Consider the following 17,070-nt stretch of genomic DNA (forward strand, 5'->3'; position numbering starts at 1 on the left):
ATGTTGTACCTGTAAGACCTCTTTTAAGTAGAAATAGTGGTGTTTTATAAATGGGGATTTATAGCAGTCCAGCAGAACTAATTACCATGTTTTCCTTAGCTGTTTTATATCAACAAGTAATTTCACACAAGGATTTTTCTTTGTTCTTTTTATTGAATATACCCACTTATTCCGAACTTCTAATTTCCTTAGATAATTCCATTAACTTTGTTCTAATTATTTTGCTTTTTTATTTTGTGCCAGAAGATGAAGCAACTTTTTGTCAGTTTTTCTTCTTTGTCAGGAGAAAATCTACTCTGGATACTCTGACAAAGTTCTATAGGTTAAAAATATTTTTTTAATGTTGTGATTAGGTTTACAATCATTTTAGCTGTAACTTGAAAGGAGCCTGAAACACTGGTCAAATGACACTATTTTCAGTGCAAGTGAAATACTTCATTAAAAGGTTGTATAGCTGCAGCCTACTTATATACTGGGCTTTTGTGCAAATTCAGCTGCTAAGCTCTAAAGCAGATTCTCAAGGGCACTCAATTTGAAGAATCTATCTTAAGATTTGCTGCTAATACATCTGGTAGATGCACAGATAGGATATCACATAAAATGTTAAAAAAAAAAAAAAAAAGAGAGGAATTTGAGGACAGAATAGGATGACCAAAAAAATGAATGTGGTAGCATCACTTCTTTGTTTTCTGGGTTGCTGTCATTGAATTGACTTACATGAGGGGTTTTTAGCTTTGTTTAAGCAATTAGCTCTATACTCAGTGATCACTTTGTGTTCATCCAAGCATTGTTCTCAGTATGGAGTTTGGTGTTCCTCAAATTCTTAGAAAAAATTTGAAAATCAACAGCTGTTGCATTATCTGTTTCATATAATGCATATCTGATATGATTTTGTAGTCATAATGATTTAGCTTGCGTTGTGAGCTAACTTGTTTGGTTAAATAAGCATTTTTACATAGCAGAATTTTATGAATAAATATGTTTAGTGCTGGCCTTATTCAGTGATAAGTAGTCAGCATAATAGTAATTAATTCAAGTAGCATATTGAAAACTGGTAAGGCTGTAGTGGCATGTACAATCTGGTGAGGCTGGCATGTTTGTCTTGATTTGAAATATCCAAGTTACAGAATGATGGTCTGTGACCAATATAATTAAGTACCTTAATACCTTCACTATGCATTTAATGGCTAGATGTTCTTTTTTTCTCTAATCATATAATGTTCTACCTGAGGAAACAGTTTATGACTTATATAAAACTGGGTGTTTCTTTTGACATGTTCCTGACTCAGCACGGCTCCAGGCCCAACTTTTAAAGCAGTGGTGTGTACTATAAATTCCTTCCTAGACCAACAGTCTACACATTTCTCTGTGCAGGAAAGCTGCAACATTTGGTTCTATAAAATAACCTGTCTCAAATCAATCTACATTTAATTTTCCTGTTTTGTACTCTTACACTTTCACAGCAAACCTGCAAATCCTTGCTTTCTTGCCCTACAACATGAGTTTCCTACCTAGTAACTTGAAAGGAAACCATAAAAGGAAAGGATTTTTATCTGTGTGCTAAGAGATCTTTTGATTTACTTGATATCCCTTTAAAGAGTATGTTACTGAAGTTAAAACATGTCAAAATCAAAAACTATAGTAGTCATATTTTATAAAAAGTATGACAGTTAAGGTATGTATCTTCAGAGGTGGCCAAGAAAGCCAACAAAAATATAGTTAGCATTGCTAAAGAGGTATTCCTGTTTTACAGCAGGAAAAGTCCTGAAAAAACTGTCTTTTATAATGAGGGGAAAAAATTGCATGGGTAATTTTTTTGTTTGGTTTTTACACTAGGGCAGGGGAATTTGCTTCTCATAATGCTGTGAATGTATCCCATGAACTAATTTGTTGAGAAAGATGTAAAAAGCCCAGCCAAAACAAAAAAAACAGCTGTTGTTTGTGTATCAGTATGTACAATTCACTGTCAATTGAGGTCTGCACATTTTCAGATAAATAGAGCCATACCTATGTTTTTTCAGTAAGATTACAACCCCACATCATGTTGCTAAAATCTACTCATTTTAATTTTTTCTCCTGACTGAAGCAGTGTCTAGGCAGTCATGCTAAATAATTGCTGGGTAGTAGCCATATATCTCCAGTTCACTTTCAAAGGGGAGAAAAATGGGACTTCACTTGAATGTAGAAATCCCACCACAATGTTGGTGACTGATCTCCTGCCACAGTTAGCTCTAAGGCTTAGCTTGTCTTTCCGATTCACACAGATGGAACAAGTTTTTACATGTACTCAATGAAAAATATACTACAGAAAAAAATACAATCAAAGTACCTAGTCATGAGAAATAAAGTAGTTCTTGACAGTAATTTTTCATTGTTAATCTGAAAAGTCTTTGTTACATAAAATGGCTCATTAACCAAAATTCAGTGGACTTCAGAGACTTCACGCATAGGTCGCAGCCATGAGTTCTTCATGCCCAGTAAATGCCATTGACTTTGGTGGCTGCTATTTTTTAAAATATATTATCTCTATTTTTATGATTATTTATTTTCCATGTTTACACTTGTACAGAAAATGTCTCTTGGCCTGCTTCAGAAAGAGCTAATGAGGCACTAAGAGCATCTCAAATTGAAGAAACTAAATTTTTTTTACAGTTAGGGGAATGTTTTCTAAGCACATACAGAGTGAGTTTGATCATACAAGCCATGTCACATTCTCAGAGGGTGCTACCTGTAGGTCCTACATAGTAGGAGAAGAGTGAGCCATGCCAGGGCTCACAGGTGCCTTTAGGGAGGCTGGCTGGAGCCAGCCCTGTCCCTGCCTGCCTGCCTCCCCCTGAGCTGGAGGCTGTGTGGGAACAAGGTGTTTTTCCACTCCTCAGCTGTTCCAGTTTACAGCCCACCTTAACTGAAGTCAGCAAGCATCATATGAAATACCAGCTCCCAACCTGGAGCAGCTGGGGCATGTCCATGTGTCTTGCTTTTGCAGGGCATTAACTTCCAGTGAAAGAACTGAAAGCACTGTCAGTTTTGACCACACCACCTACCCCTTCTCCACAGAAATTGGAGTCTGGTGCCTGAGGGACAGGCTCTACACCAGTTTGCTTACAGAAATTCAGTGATAAGCACTGTGCTTGAAGGCATATGCTTCCTGGCTGGGCCCAGTCTGTCTTTATCACACTCTCTTGTTTATATTGTTTTTTTATTCAGAAAACTACTTAGACTGTTGTGGGCACAGTGTCCAAACAGGCATTTGTGTTTGGATTAAGTACTGAAGTGATTGTTCCGAGATTAATTCATTCCAGTGTATAGTCAAGCTTACTTCCTGCCCTCAAAAGTGTTTCCAATTCAGAAATTATAAAATTTCAAGGAAATGAAATATATCTAGCCTTACATTTTATTTGTGCAGTTTAATATCACCAACTTTTTTGGACATTTCATAGAAAACTATAGCAGTAGAAGGGTGTGGTTTCTTTCTCAATTAGAGTCATGTTACTTTTTCAGCAGCAAAAACAATGAACTTTGCATAAATTAAAAGTGTTTTTAATGAAAGCAGTATCTGAAGGAAAATATTTGAATTTATCTTTATTTCTGTTTCCTTAATGTTTATTTTTTTAGTTATGACATTTCAGGTTTTTAGAGAAATTGAGATTAGTTTTGACTGCACTATCAACTTCTGTTATTGTAAAAACATGGTAAAAAAAGACTAATGTTAGTTTTTCTCTGCAGGAAAACTCTTGAAGATCGTTTAAAGCTTGAAGAAAAACTTGGCACACTCAATGTGTCTGATACCACAGTAGGCAGCAAACAGGCAACATTCAAATTAAAGAAGGTGAGATATATATATATATATATATAAAATTTTTAAGATAATCCACAGGTAACTTTAGTTTTTGCATGAAAGAACAGGAGCTTAAAACCATCAAGCAAATGTCCCTCTTCATTTCTTTATAAGATGCCAACTCTTCAGGTTCTTGCCAAGAGAATGAAAACCTCCAGTACTACTCTGTGTTTATCCTGTATAACTCAGGCAACACTCATAAAGTCTTAGGTTCTGGTGGAAAATAATTGCTTGCATCTTTTAATTGTCATTTGCAGAGGTACCACCAGATGCTTGTGGTTGTGCCTGACTTCAGTGCCAGCACTGATCAGATCTCAGTCTGCAGATCCAAATGCAATTTAGGGTGCTGCAGTTCAGGCTTTCTCTCAGTTTAGCATGTTGAGTGGTCTCAGCATGATAGAAGCAGAGCTCCAAACCAGCTTTGCTATTGACCTTATGAAACACAGGTCACAGGAATGAGCTCTGCTCATATACTGCTTGTCACATTCCATATGGAGTGTGTAGTTGACTGCTGCTGTTTCCCTTTCCCAAGGGTTTTGATTTTTCAATTCTAAAGAATTTTGTAGATTGCATGCTGGTGATTGCTTTATATTATGGGGACAGTTAAATAAATGCCTGTGTGCATCTGCTACTGCTGCAGTACACTTAGGGATTTTTATACTCAAAAATTGCTTTAAAACCGAAGAGAGGGTTCAATTTAAAAGCAGATGACCCATATGAATTGATACTTGACCTGACAAAATTATTTTGGTTAAAATGGTTTTCCTCAAGTAGATATCTTTGCTATAGCATATTTCTCCTTACCACTGGTCAAATACTGTTCTCACTGGTAAAACACTGTCACAAAAATGGCTAAGTAGTTATATAATTGTCAAATTGGATATGCCTGAGGGAAAAAAAAAAAAGCAGATTTGTTGACCGTTTATGCCTTCCTTACTTTACTGATTATTATCTGTTTGTATATGTCGTTTTTAATCTTTTAAAAGGTTCTTACAGATGTCCTCTTTGTTTCCTATATTGCTGGAATTTAAAATGTGGTGACTGTGGATTAAGTTGCAAATTCCTCTGCAGTGCCATGTTGAGTAACCTTTCTGGCGATTTTGCCAACTCTGTAACTGATGATGTCTTGTAGCTTATTTAATTGGCTTTGCAGGGCTTCAAAGCACAGTATTTTTTACAGTAGCTTTAACTTAAGAAGTGCAAAGTCACAAGATTTCTTACAGTTGGTGGTGCACACTAAACTGTCAACTTTTACTGACAAATACTTGGGAGCAAGGTAGACAGACCTTACAGGAAGAAGACAGACAGCAGTGGTTTGGAATGCCACTTTTACTTGATTCCATCAGATAAGATACAACTTTGAAGGTTTTCTCTAATTATGGTGCTTCAAATGTTTATGGATTTTCCCAGACTGTTTACCAATATTGCTTTATTGAAATATGTAGACATTAAAACAATTTTTAAAAATCTATTTTTAAAAAAATAATGCATCTGCAGTGGAGGATATTTTTTCCTATCAAGAGAGCAACAAAGTAAGACTTACAAGTCTTCTCTCAAAAAAACACTCTGTGTATATCTTCTGAAGTCCCAAAGAATGAAGGAGGGAGAGCTAGGAGGAAGTCACAGTATGCAGTCTTGGCACTCCTTTTCAGAGGATGAAGAGTTGGAATTGACAAGCCAAAAAAGGGATTTTGGTGTCACTTTAAACATCAGCTTCCACTCTATGATGCCCTTTCCTCAAAGGGCAGGTGTACTTAGGAGTCAGTGGAAAGATTTAGTAGGGAAGAGAATTGTCCTTCCATAGGGCTGGTGTTACTTCAGCTCTTGAGTGGAACTGAGGCTGGACTTGGCTCCTGCAGGTGTGGTGTGTTGGCAGCCTCCTGATGCCCAGCTACCACTGACAGAACCAGTGATGAAACTGTTTGTCAGTGATATTTCACAGTTTAGTTTTCAGAAAATTTGAATATGGTTCCTGCAGTGTGGTAGTTTATTTTTCAATTTCAATGTGCTTTATCATAGCAAACAGATCTAAAAAAATAGCAGGATACCAAAGTACTTACACTACTAGGTCAGTATGGAAGATATTTAAAAACTCCAAACCTTAAAATTTCTAATGCAGATCAAGGTCATTCAGTTTCAGTACACTATGAGTATCTGTCAATATGAACTTAAGTAAGATTCATTAAGACTCTTTCAGAAGAGGTCTGGAGACAGAGAGAAGCTACCTGTATTTTCTTGTTGCTCTGTTTGCAGTGAAAATGAGAATTAATAAATTTCATCAAAGTCTAAAGACCAGTAGCTTTTCCTGCCTTGATACCAGTATGGGCTGATTGCTACATTTGGTAAATTGGTTTGTATCTCACCTCAGCCAAAATGCTGTCCATGCAAGCAAACCCCTAGCTCAGCTGAATGGTGAGACTGGGGGAGGTGAGCTGGTATGGATGCTGTTGGTTAGAGAATGAGATGCAGTGGGGATGCAGCTACATCCACAGTGGTAATGCTCTCACACTGTCTGTGCAATTGTCCTGGGCTGCTTGAAATTGCTCAGATTGCTGGAGTGCTTTTTGACATGGACAGTTGCCTGAGCTTGGCTGGTTCAAGTCTGCTAGTTACATTTTATGCTTAGTTTAAAGACAAGCTTTAGTCTTCCAAAGAAAATAGTATTTTGTGGCTCTAAGAGCTATTTCATCTACATGGTACATCAAAATATCTTCCAACATGTTTTTGATTAAGAGAAGAAACATTAATAGATCATGTGCCATAGGAGCAGAGATTTAGAATTACTTTAATGTAGAAAGTCTTTCTAGAATTGCATACAGAGTATCAAACACTTTCAAGAACTCCTAAGAATACATTTTAGGAAAGTGTATGTTCAGCAAATTTAACTAATTGTTCTGTCTTTTTAAAATTAAATTGTGCAATATTAAGCCTGACAGATTTCAAGAAGCATTTGGACAATACTCTTGGGCACATAGTGTGATTCTGGCCAGGGAGAATTCTGTAGGGCCAGGGGTTGAATTCAGTGATATCTGTAGGTCCCTTCCAAATCAGTTTATTCTATTCTGTGATTGTGTGATTAAACTTGAAAACACTGGTTAATGAAAGTAGATACTAAGTAGCCACAAATTTGGATTGGTGTTCTTAAGGGTATTTACATATAAATTCTGGAGTGTAGTGTTAAGCATTGGGGTTTTTTTATCTGAAATACATTATTCACTTTTTTGATATCTTTATGTTAAACACTGGCTCTGAAAGACTTGGAATGATAATGCCTAAGGTTATCTGGAATTAACAGTTACAGTCTGACACAAGATAGCATGGGGCAACTAATGGTAACATTTTCAGATTCTGGCTTGATATATTGATACTGGGACAATGAGGTGATGTGTCAGTTTACAGGAACCTGAGTCTATTTTTGTTTCAATATTCCAGTCAGAGCAGCAAAGGAGGCAGCAGGAAGCTGAGAGACGACATCGTCAAGAGAGGAAAACTCTTCGGCGCTCTGCCAATCATCTCAAGAGCAGACGTGGAAGAGGACGACTATTTCATTGATCTCTGCTCTTTTTTTAAGAAAATTTTACCTAATTTTTCATTTGAAAAAGGGCTTTTTCAGATTGGCACACAGTACCAATGGACTTGTATTTTGATTCATTGGTGAACACAAAACTAGAACTTCCTAAACCTTGTGTTAATTAATGAAAAGTTTGTGAAAGTTAAAGTACTGACCAAAGGACACTATAAATATGGTCCATTATGAACTGTATTTATTCAGAAATCACCAGTAACTGGTTATTGTGTAACCCTGGATGTTTTCTAAATAAGAATTTATGTATACAATGAGGCTGCCTGTCTTTTATTTAACTTAAGAACTGTGAGTTTCAGTTTCTGAAATCTTTGTGACTGCTTAGATAAAAGATCACGGGTAAGTTATTTTGTCTAAAAAATTATCTTTACAGGGGCACAACACATTTTTTTGGTTCTTGAGGATGACACACAATTGTTTTTCAGAAACTGACTTTGTCTTTATATTCTTGGGTTGCCTTTAGTAGCAAATGGTACAAACGGTTGTCAGGAGGACGATTGAGAATGCCTGATTTGGGTTCCTCTGGGTCATTCTGTAAGGAAACCTCTCTTGCCACACCAGTTTACAAAGGGGAAGCTCAGAAGGAGGGTAGTCCTATTAACTTAGATTTTGTAAATATCCCAATCCTCATGTTTCTGTTTTGGAAAGTCAGCCATGGTTCAGAATCGATCCAGTGTTATATGTTCATATAACAAGCACTTTAGGACAAGGCCAGCAGTTTCCTATGCTTCAAAAAAAGAGTTTAGTTAAATAAGTTAAAAAAACCCTTGAGCCTAACTATGTCACTATTTAGAAAATAAATTAATTTTTACCTTTGATTCTAAAGGAATCGTTTTATTGCTTTTTAAAAGCCTTTATGAATTGCTTTTTTTCCTAGATAAAACCTGAACTTTAGATCCAACAAGAATTGATGAATCTCCCTGTCACTGTTAATCTTTTTAAGAGACTTGCAGGTTCTTAGGTGTTTTGCTATGTAAACCAGAGAGGTATTAATCTGCTCATGTCTCTTGGACAGTATTTATAGAATCTTTGGAATTACTTCAGTAAAAACCTTGGTTTCTCATAGCCTTATATTTTTTTTGGTTTTGTGTTGTTGTTAGATGATAGGAAAAGAAGCCATGTGGGTAATTTTTTTTCTCCCTGACTTAATTTTACCTGCTTTAATTCCTTCTGATTTTAATTGTACTGTTGCCTTGACTTTAAAAAGGCCCTTTCACCTGATATTTTTACCTTCAAAAACTTTCATTGTAGTCTTCACCTCTGCCCTTGCATTCAACTAAAGGATGAGTCTCTCAATACCTAGTTTTTTACCTCTAGCTGTCAAATTTCTGCCTTGTCCATAAGCTTCTCATGCTTTTTATTTTGCACAGAACTATTCAGTTTTCCAATGTCAGCCTCACCCATGCTGTAAGTACCATTATTACTTCTCCTTAGGCACTGAGAAAATATGAATGCAGTTGTGGTTGCTTTGGGGTATGTCCCACTTTTTGGAGTGCTGTCCTGTGACATTCAAGACTTTGAAATCCAAATGCAAGTTAAAATTTGTACTGGTGCAACATCTTCCCCCTGGAGCAATATGTTATCTCTTAGAAACTGTCTGTGTGTGATTCTGGTGTGCTCACATCATACAGGGGCTGTAGGAATGTGGAAAGGTTAACAATGGAAACTGGCCTCCATTGTTGTTGATAGAGGGAGAGTTGAGGACTGAGTGGACAGAGCTGGCATTGTAAGAACAGGAATTTGGCAGAGTTTATTCCTTCTCATGGTGGGCCTAAATCCCATTTTATTTGATGTAGAGCTGCCTTTAATGGTTGAAGGCAGCTGTATTTCAGCAATGATTTTTGTGGGCTGTCAAGAGCAGTAAAAGCTAAATGTGGTTGATCTGCAGGGTGGTAATGCATTGGGTTTGAAATGGTTTACTTTCAGCTTAAAATGAGTGTATTTCTTGTGTTTTGAGATTCTTCTGACTGACTGGTTTAAGTCAGTGTTTTGCTTTTCATGCACTTCCATTCATAATGTAAGTATTAGTATAATATTGACCATGTTTTTAGGTTGAATTCTATGTGATTAAAGGAATATGCTTTGTACTGTTAGATAGAAGTGCAAAACACCTCCTTTGACCTGCTGGCAGTGCTCTTCCTAATGCATCCCAGGACACCACTGGCCTTATTGGCCACAAGGGCACTGCCAGCTCATGGACAGTTTGTTGTCCACCAGCACCCCAGGTCCTTCTCTGCAGAGCTGCATCCCAGCAGGTCAGCCCCAGCCTGTGCTGGTGCCCAGGGTTATTCCTCCCCAGGTGCCAGATCCTGCATTTGCCTTTGTTAAATTTCAAACTGCTCCTCTCTGCCCCTCTCCAACCTGTTGGGGTCCTTCTGAAGGGCTGCATGGCCCTCTGGGGTATTGGCCACTCCTCACAGCTTTGTGTCAGGGAACTTTTGAGGAGGCTTCTGCCCCTTCATCCAGGTGATGAGTAAGTCAAACAATATTGACCCTTGGGGGACACCACAGTGACAGCCCCCAACTAGACCCTGTGCCACTGATTGTGACTCTCTGGATCTGCCATTCATCCAGTTCTAAATCCACATCACTGTCCACACAGGGACCTGGCATGAAGCATGTTTAGATTGTTGAGGCTGATTAAGCACTTTAACAGCAGGTTAAAGCTGTTCTTGAAAAACTCTGGGGAAGATTGGAAGTTTCAGTAGAAGCTGGCATATTAATGCAACATCATTGCAAATGAATTAACTTCCATCATGCAACCAAAGCAGGCATATTTTAAGTGTCAGCCTGGGTTTCATTAATGTTTTTCAGTCAGCAGTCACTTCATTTTCCTTACTGCAGGAATCAGTATTTATCCAGAATTGCAATTCCTAGAAGCTGAGCAGCTACTGGGATCCTTTGTGACATTTAAGATTCATACTCTTAAGGTAAGTGTGATCAGCTGTAGCCTCATGGAAACACTAATTGTTTCATACATGTGAGAACTTAGAGGTGAGAATCACTTTAAAAAACTCACTATAAATAAATGTACAGATAGTGGTTATATGTGAGTAAAATGCTGGTGAGATGAAGGAATGACCTAGGTCTGATTTGTCAGCTGTATTTCAGTACTTTTTTACTCCACAGGTAAAATGATTTATATCAGTTAGGCTATTAGTCATTCAACAAACATTGAACCAAAACTAATTATCTAATGTTCTTTCCAGAAATTCTATTACCAAGCCAAGAATCATTCTGTGTTCCTGTGGCTGGTATAATTGTTTGAAGTTAAGAGCATCTACCAATTTAAATGAAACAGTTAAAAAAATTTACTGTACCACACACTGCTGGTTTTTAATATCTGAACAAAAGAAACATGATTTTAAAATACTACCCTGCATACACAGCAAGTGTGTGTAAAATGTATATGCCTATTTTTACACTTGTGGGGTTTATTTATGGAGCTTAAAGCAGGTTTGAGATGTCAAGCTTCAAGGAGGAGTTGTGAGAGAGGATGGAACAGTTTTCCGATTATTCCATCTTGTTTTTCAGCAGCCTTTTATATTTGTATTCTTCATGAATCCAGGTTTGAGAATGTGCAATATAATGTAATTCCAGGGAGAAAGAACCATATTTCAGATGCAGGAATACAGTGAAGCAGTGCAGCTCCTTGCCTGGGTTGTGCAATGTCCATGAAAAGACTTGTGATGTTGGATTAAACAACTGCAGGTGTAGATGTCTGTGTACCTTCAGGTGTAGTGGAGCCTTGCCTGTGGAAGAGGGATGGTTTAATGAACTTTAGAGGACCTCTCCAGCCTGATTACTCTATGAATGTTGTAGGCATAAGGAGGAAACATGTATCATTAATTGACTGGAGTAATTTCCCCCCTTTGTCTCATCTTTCCACTGAATCACTCACTAGTTTTATCTTTTTATCTCTTTCTTAAAGATTAAGTACTTCTTTTGGCACTTGTCCATAGCTAATATATTTTGTCTGATCTTGAGAAGTATGGGGATTTTAAACTGAATGAATGCACATAAATCTATTAATAAATTTTACCTCTTGATCATTATCTCTGTATTTCAAAGCCCATTTTACTTAACAACTAACTCTTTGTGTTGAACATGCAGTAGTCCTATCACCAAAACGAACAGTTTGTAGTAAAATCTGCAGAAAATAATCAGATTTAGCACCACTTATAGTTTACGCAACTGGAAGAGAAGGAATTCCTGAATTTTAAAGAATCTCTAGGTCATGGAATCATAAATTCATTTGGGGCAGAAGGGACCTTAAAGATGATCTAGTTCCAAGCCCCCTGCCATGGGCAGAGAACCTTCCACTAGCCCAGGTTGCTCAGAGCCCCATCCAACCTGGCCTTGAACACTTCCAGGGATGGGGAATCCATATATGCTCAGGGCAACCTGTGCCAGTGCCTCAGCAGCCTCACAGTAAGGACTTTGTTCCTAATATCTGACCTAAACCCACCTCCTTTCAGCTTAAGGCCATTCTCCCTTGTCCTGTCTCCACGCTCACTATGTGCCCATGTGCAAAATCCCTCTGCAGCTCTCTTGAAGGCCTCCTCTAGATACTGGAAGGTGCCCTAAAGTCACCCCAACCCTTCTCTCTCCAGGCTGAGCAAACCCAATTCTCAACCTGTCTTCATAAGAGATGTTCCAGCTCTGTGATCAAATTACTGGCTCTTCTTTTTTTTTTTAATTTGACCTAGATCCTTAATCTGCATTAACCCTAGCTGCAAATTTCTGTTGATAAGTGACACATTACTTTGTGTTTGTCCTTTAAGTGATATTTCCATACAAAATACTTGTGAGTGTCCTCTAGTACAGACTGGTTTGCACTCATGTACCAGCAGAGCTAAAATAGGTGGGGTTTTGTACAAGTGAGTGAAAATCACGACGACCAAATCATCCATATTAGTGTAAATTCAGAAATGTGTCTGCCTGTTGCTGACTGTTTTTCAGCATCTCCATCTTCTGTTCTTTGCTTAGTGTTTTAGATTATGGAGCATATCAAAGAAGAGAAGATTCACCCTGAGCATGTTCAGAAAGGAGTAATTTTTATCTTGCTCTTTGAAAAGGACTGGGTGCTGCACTTTCTTTGACAGCTATATTCAATTAAAGTTGAAGGACAATAATTTTGCAATAAGATCAGGTACAAGTTGAAATGCTCTCATTCAGTGGGGTTATGCTGAGATTTGGGTCAGCTTACCTGTGCAAGCAAGGCCTTTTTCCCATTTAATTCTTCATTGAGTGGGGACAAAAGTGAAAATTCCATTTCCTCATTAAAGAGAAAACTAGGCAGTTAAAGTGGGAAATACCAGCCCAGCCCTAATCAGAATTTATACTCCCAATTCCTGGAACCACCCTTCCCTTCCCTACAGCAGTTTCTGACAAAGCTGCTCTCTCTCTCTCTCTCTGTCTCTCTCTCTCTTATTATCTCGTTTGAACATCTGGCTCTTTGTTCTGGAGTGCCTCTCTCTCTACACTCTACTTTTTTCTGTTAATATCAGCATCTCTGGTACAAATTTGTACAGATAGAGCACAGATTTGAGAACGAGCACTAGAATGGTAATAGTAGACTGGCTGTGTATGGGCACATCTTGAGCAGAAAGATGAGCCTGGAGATCCAGAGAGCTGTGGCTCCAGAGGGGATTCAGAGAGCTGGTGCACACTGCTGTACATGGTACTGGCAGTAGGCAGTGCAGTGGTGCTTTTGCCCCAAAATCCACTTCTGCTCTGTGTGTATCTGTACTGCTAGCTCTCCTTCACTAAGGTCTAGGTGTTTTAACTGGGATTGGTGTGTTTTGTATTTTTTTTAAAGAATTTTACCTGCAACATTATTGTATAATTGCAATATAGAGTTATATACATGTAGTTACAATATGTACAATTACACAAAGCATTTAGCATTCTAAAGCATACAAATTATATATTTTCTGATTTCAATCATGAATATTATGTCCTTTCTATTTACCAGCATTTATTCTGTAAATGCATTTTCTTCTGTTTTTTAACCTTTATGATATTGCCATAATATGGAGTGCATACAGCATGGGTCATAAAAGACCACATGCCTACCTGTGAGGATTTAATCATCTTATGCAAGTGACAGTGTTGTGAAAAGTAATTATCTTGTCTGCTGGGGTTCTGCTTATATTCTTGTAAACTGAATCAAAAGGGAAGTTTCATCATAGGTACTTTGTTTTTTCTCCTTTCCCAGATGTAAACTGTAGGTTGCACAATGGGACTATGACACTTGCTCTGAAAATGAGGCAATATTTTAAACAGATCTCCACAGCAAATAAATATCCTCCATCAGAGATATTTTAGACAGGTTTCAACAAATCACTTTTGCACAGTGTCATGGTAACTGCATTGCTGCAATTTAAGTATCACTAGAAGAAGAGTGTAGATGATCATTCTCCAATTCTTAGGACGGGGCCTGACACTGTTCAGTTCACAAGTACAGGCACAACCAGGAGCATTGTGTAACATCTCCCATGTGCCTATAGTTGGGGACTGGTGCCATTCATCTGCAACTTAGCCTGTAAGGGAAGACATCAGAATGATTGGTAACTTCAGAGGCAGTTATTCCAGCAGAATTCAAAGGTGATAATCCTTTGTTCCTGTAATCTGTCTCCCAAACCATGAAAGGTTCCAGCTAAAAACTGGAAGATGGAAATTTCTCCAGAGCAGAGGTGAGGCACAAAGCTATGTCAGGTATTCAAGAAATGCTTGCCCCTGGAGTGGTGGAAAGGAAAGCTTCTTCAGTGATGGCATTTGGGATAGATGTGAGGGTAGGGCTGCCAGGATATGCTGGATAATGGTGACCAAATCAAGGAGGATTTACTCCCAAGCAGAGAGAGAGCACTGCACCTCAGGGTGCTGCAGGATGAAATGACTGAACAGTCAAGGCAGGTGGCTCCTTCCCTCCAAGGGATCTCTCTTTCCCTTCTAAATGATGTGTACATGATGTTGACTGGAATGATTTCTAGAAAGTAATGCTCAAAAGTGGATGTCTGCCTTGGCCTCTAGTGATGTTTACATGCTTCCTCTTCATTGCAGAAAAATTGACCTCTAGTGTCAGTTATGCCACTGTTTTCCTTTGTCTCTGAAGATCTGGGGAATCAGAGCTCTTTCCTTCAAAGAGGCCCTTCCCATGAAAGTGAAGGAATTTCTCATAGAAAGAAATAACTTAGAAAAAGTCACTGTTTGGTAAGGCAGTCAGTAAAGCAGCTGGAAAGAAAGGGAGAAGAGAGGAGATAGGGAAAATAATTTGGGATTTGGACAAATGTTTCACTTAATACATTCTAATATTTAAAAAAAAAAACAAAAAAAACTTATCAATGAAAATGTCAAATTTTCAAGAGCTGAAACTAATCTGCTCTAATTTGGGGTTTTCAGTGAAAACTTTCAGTGTTTGATTTTGTTGCCATTTTCCCCTGGAAGATACTGTCCTGTCCTGACCTGTGATTTCTTGCACTTCAGGGTCTTTTAAAAACTGGATTCCTCCAGCCAGCATGGCAAGGCTGGTACAGCTGGTCAGGTAGAAATAGCAATGTAAACTTTTTCAAACATTTCTTCTGGCTCTGCTGCCCTCCATCTCCTGCAACATCTGGAATTATTGGGGGGTTAGATATTTGGGCACTCTGATCACAAGGGCTAAAGTTCTGGGCTGTCTGAACCCTTTTTATCTTCCCTTCCTCCTATATAAGCATGTTTTTGACACCTCTTTTTATATTTTCTCCTCCCTCTCCAGTTGAGGAGGGTAGTGATAGAGGAGCTTTGGGACTCCTGGTGTCCAGCCAGCATTAAACTGCCACTGAGAGACAACCTCTTCATTTTTTCAGTCTGTCTTAACTGGTAAGTTTTGACAGCAAAACAATTTCTGCACTAAGTAGGCATAGTAAGAATGAAAATTATTATCAATGCTGTTTTTCCCTAGTGTAGTTGGAAGTTGGTGACAACTAACAGATAGGAGTCAAGTGGAAATTATTTCTTAATCACAGGAAGCCTTGGAGCTTCTGAATTTGGGACCTCCCTGCTTCTGGCTTACTTCATATATCACCCTCATCTAGATTATTACACTGAGTAATGCATTTTAGGGCATCTGTACAACTAACTTCAATATACAAAACAGGCAGAAGAGCTAGATGGTCTTAAGGAGCTGTTATTATGTAAGGTACTTGTGCAGCCAACCAATTTCTACTTTATGAGCTTGTGTTACTCCCACAGGTCAAATTTTCTGCTTCTTGGCTAGGACAAGGATTGGGACTGTCCTGTGAGCTTGCTCAGAGTTCAGGGTGCTCGAATCTCCAAACACAGTTCAGAAAGTCCCAGGACAAGTCTGTCCTAAGATTTTGGCAACACCCATGCCTCCAGCCTTCCCACTACTGTGCATTCTCTGAGCAATCTTCCTGCTCTTTCCTGAAAGCCTTCTGTATGTCACTGCATTTTAAAGCTTGTTTATCTAGAAATATCTTTAGTATTTCACCAAGGTACCACAGGTTCCCAGTGGATCCTAGGCAGTGTTCCTCACAACCAAGCTGAAAAGTGATAAAATCAAAACTTTCCATGACAGATTTAACTTTATTCCATAAATACTACAGGTCTATAGAAGTAAAGTTGGCCACTGCATTCAGAGAAAGCAGTATTAAGCCCTAAGGCAGAAAGACATAAATACACCAGGGACAGTGACTATTCTGGGACACTTCAGTCAGTTTCTAAATCAGATGATGTGAATGCCTCAAAGCAAGAAATTTGAAAGCTATTCCATTTTCTTTGAACACTGTTTTGCATGGGGATTTCAAGCATTGAAAGATAGAAATTGTTATGTCAATGGGATCTCACGTGTTTTAACTGGAGAAGCAGTGATAACATGTGAGCAAGCTGTGGTGCCATACTTCAAATCCCTCAACAACAGACCTGTATCTCGGGTGAACTAAACCAGCATGTGATCATTAAGCTCTTAGTTGGGTGCATAACTACCCAGAGGCAGAGAGAGCTAATCTGAATGATTGGTACATAATTTTTATTGGCTCTCATAGATGCTGTTTGCATTCATTATAGAGAACCCATTGCACAGGATGAACTATTATTGAATCATTTCTTAGAATTATCAAGCATAAACCAGCTTTCATCCCACATGCAGGCTTTGAACTGTTACTGAATAGTTTTTTAATTCATTTTCTTTGGCTTTTGTTCCACCTGCAGATCAAGCGACATGCTTGCTGGCATTGGAGGAGCTTTATCTGTGTTGAGATGATGCTGGCTGTATATTTATTGTGACAATGACAAGGTGCTGCCTGGCTTACTGGTTGCCTGTTGGTTTGGGTGCTGTTGAGGGGAAGGAGTCTGTCATGCTGGGGTCAGGGGAAGTGGCTGTGTGTTAGAACTGCCTGGCTCAGAGCTGCCTGGCCCCTGATGGTGGCTGGGCAGAGTAGACCATGGTTTCTGCTCTGCCTCAGAGACCAAAGTCTAGCAGGCTGCTCTGCTTGGAAAATCAGATCTGCTGTATGCTTTTCACAAACCCTCTTCCTGGTTGCCAGATAATCTCCCAAGGCGGAATGAGGATGCAGGGAAACACTGAAAGCTGTGTAAGATTTCTTTCACACACATTCCCAAATCAGAAGATGTGAGATGAAGATGG

At 38.6% G+C, this 17,070-nt stretch overlaps 1 protein-coding gene and 1 long non-coding RNA gene across 2 annotated transcripts in view; both read left to right on the forward strand.

Annotated features, from left to right (window-relative positions):
* NOL10 (nucleolar protein 10) overlaps positions 1-8,239 on the forward strand; it is a 49,199-nt gene extending 40,960 nt beyond the window's left edge. Inside the window, exons 20-21 of the mRNA XM_079330068.1 lie at positions 3,727-3,829; positions 7,271-8,239. Of these exons, the coding sequence (XP_079186194.1) occupies positions 3,727-3,829; positions 7,271-7,390 (223 nt within the window). The 3' untranslated portion in view covers positions 7,391-8,239. The remainder of the gene's footprint in view (positions 1-3,726; positions 3,830-7,270) is intronic.
* Positions 8,240-9,997: 1,758 nt separating this feature from the next.
* On the forward strand, positions 9,998-11,476 carry LOC306798688. Its single transcript, XR_013773438.1, has 2 exons — positions 9,998-10,351; positions 10,990-11,476. It is a non-coding gene; the product is annotated as an uncharacterized lncRNA (long non-coding RNA).
* The last annotated feature ends 5,594 nt before the right edge of the window (positions 11,477-17,070 follow it).

The sequence above is a fragment of the Erithacus rubecula genome, assembly GCF_903797595.1.
Source record: "Erithacus rubecula genome assembly, chromosome: 2".
Classification (NCBI taxonomy): Eukaryota; Metazoa; Chordata; class Aves; order Passeriformes; family Muscicapidae; genus Erithacus; species Erithacus rubecula.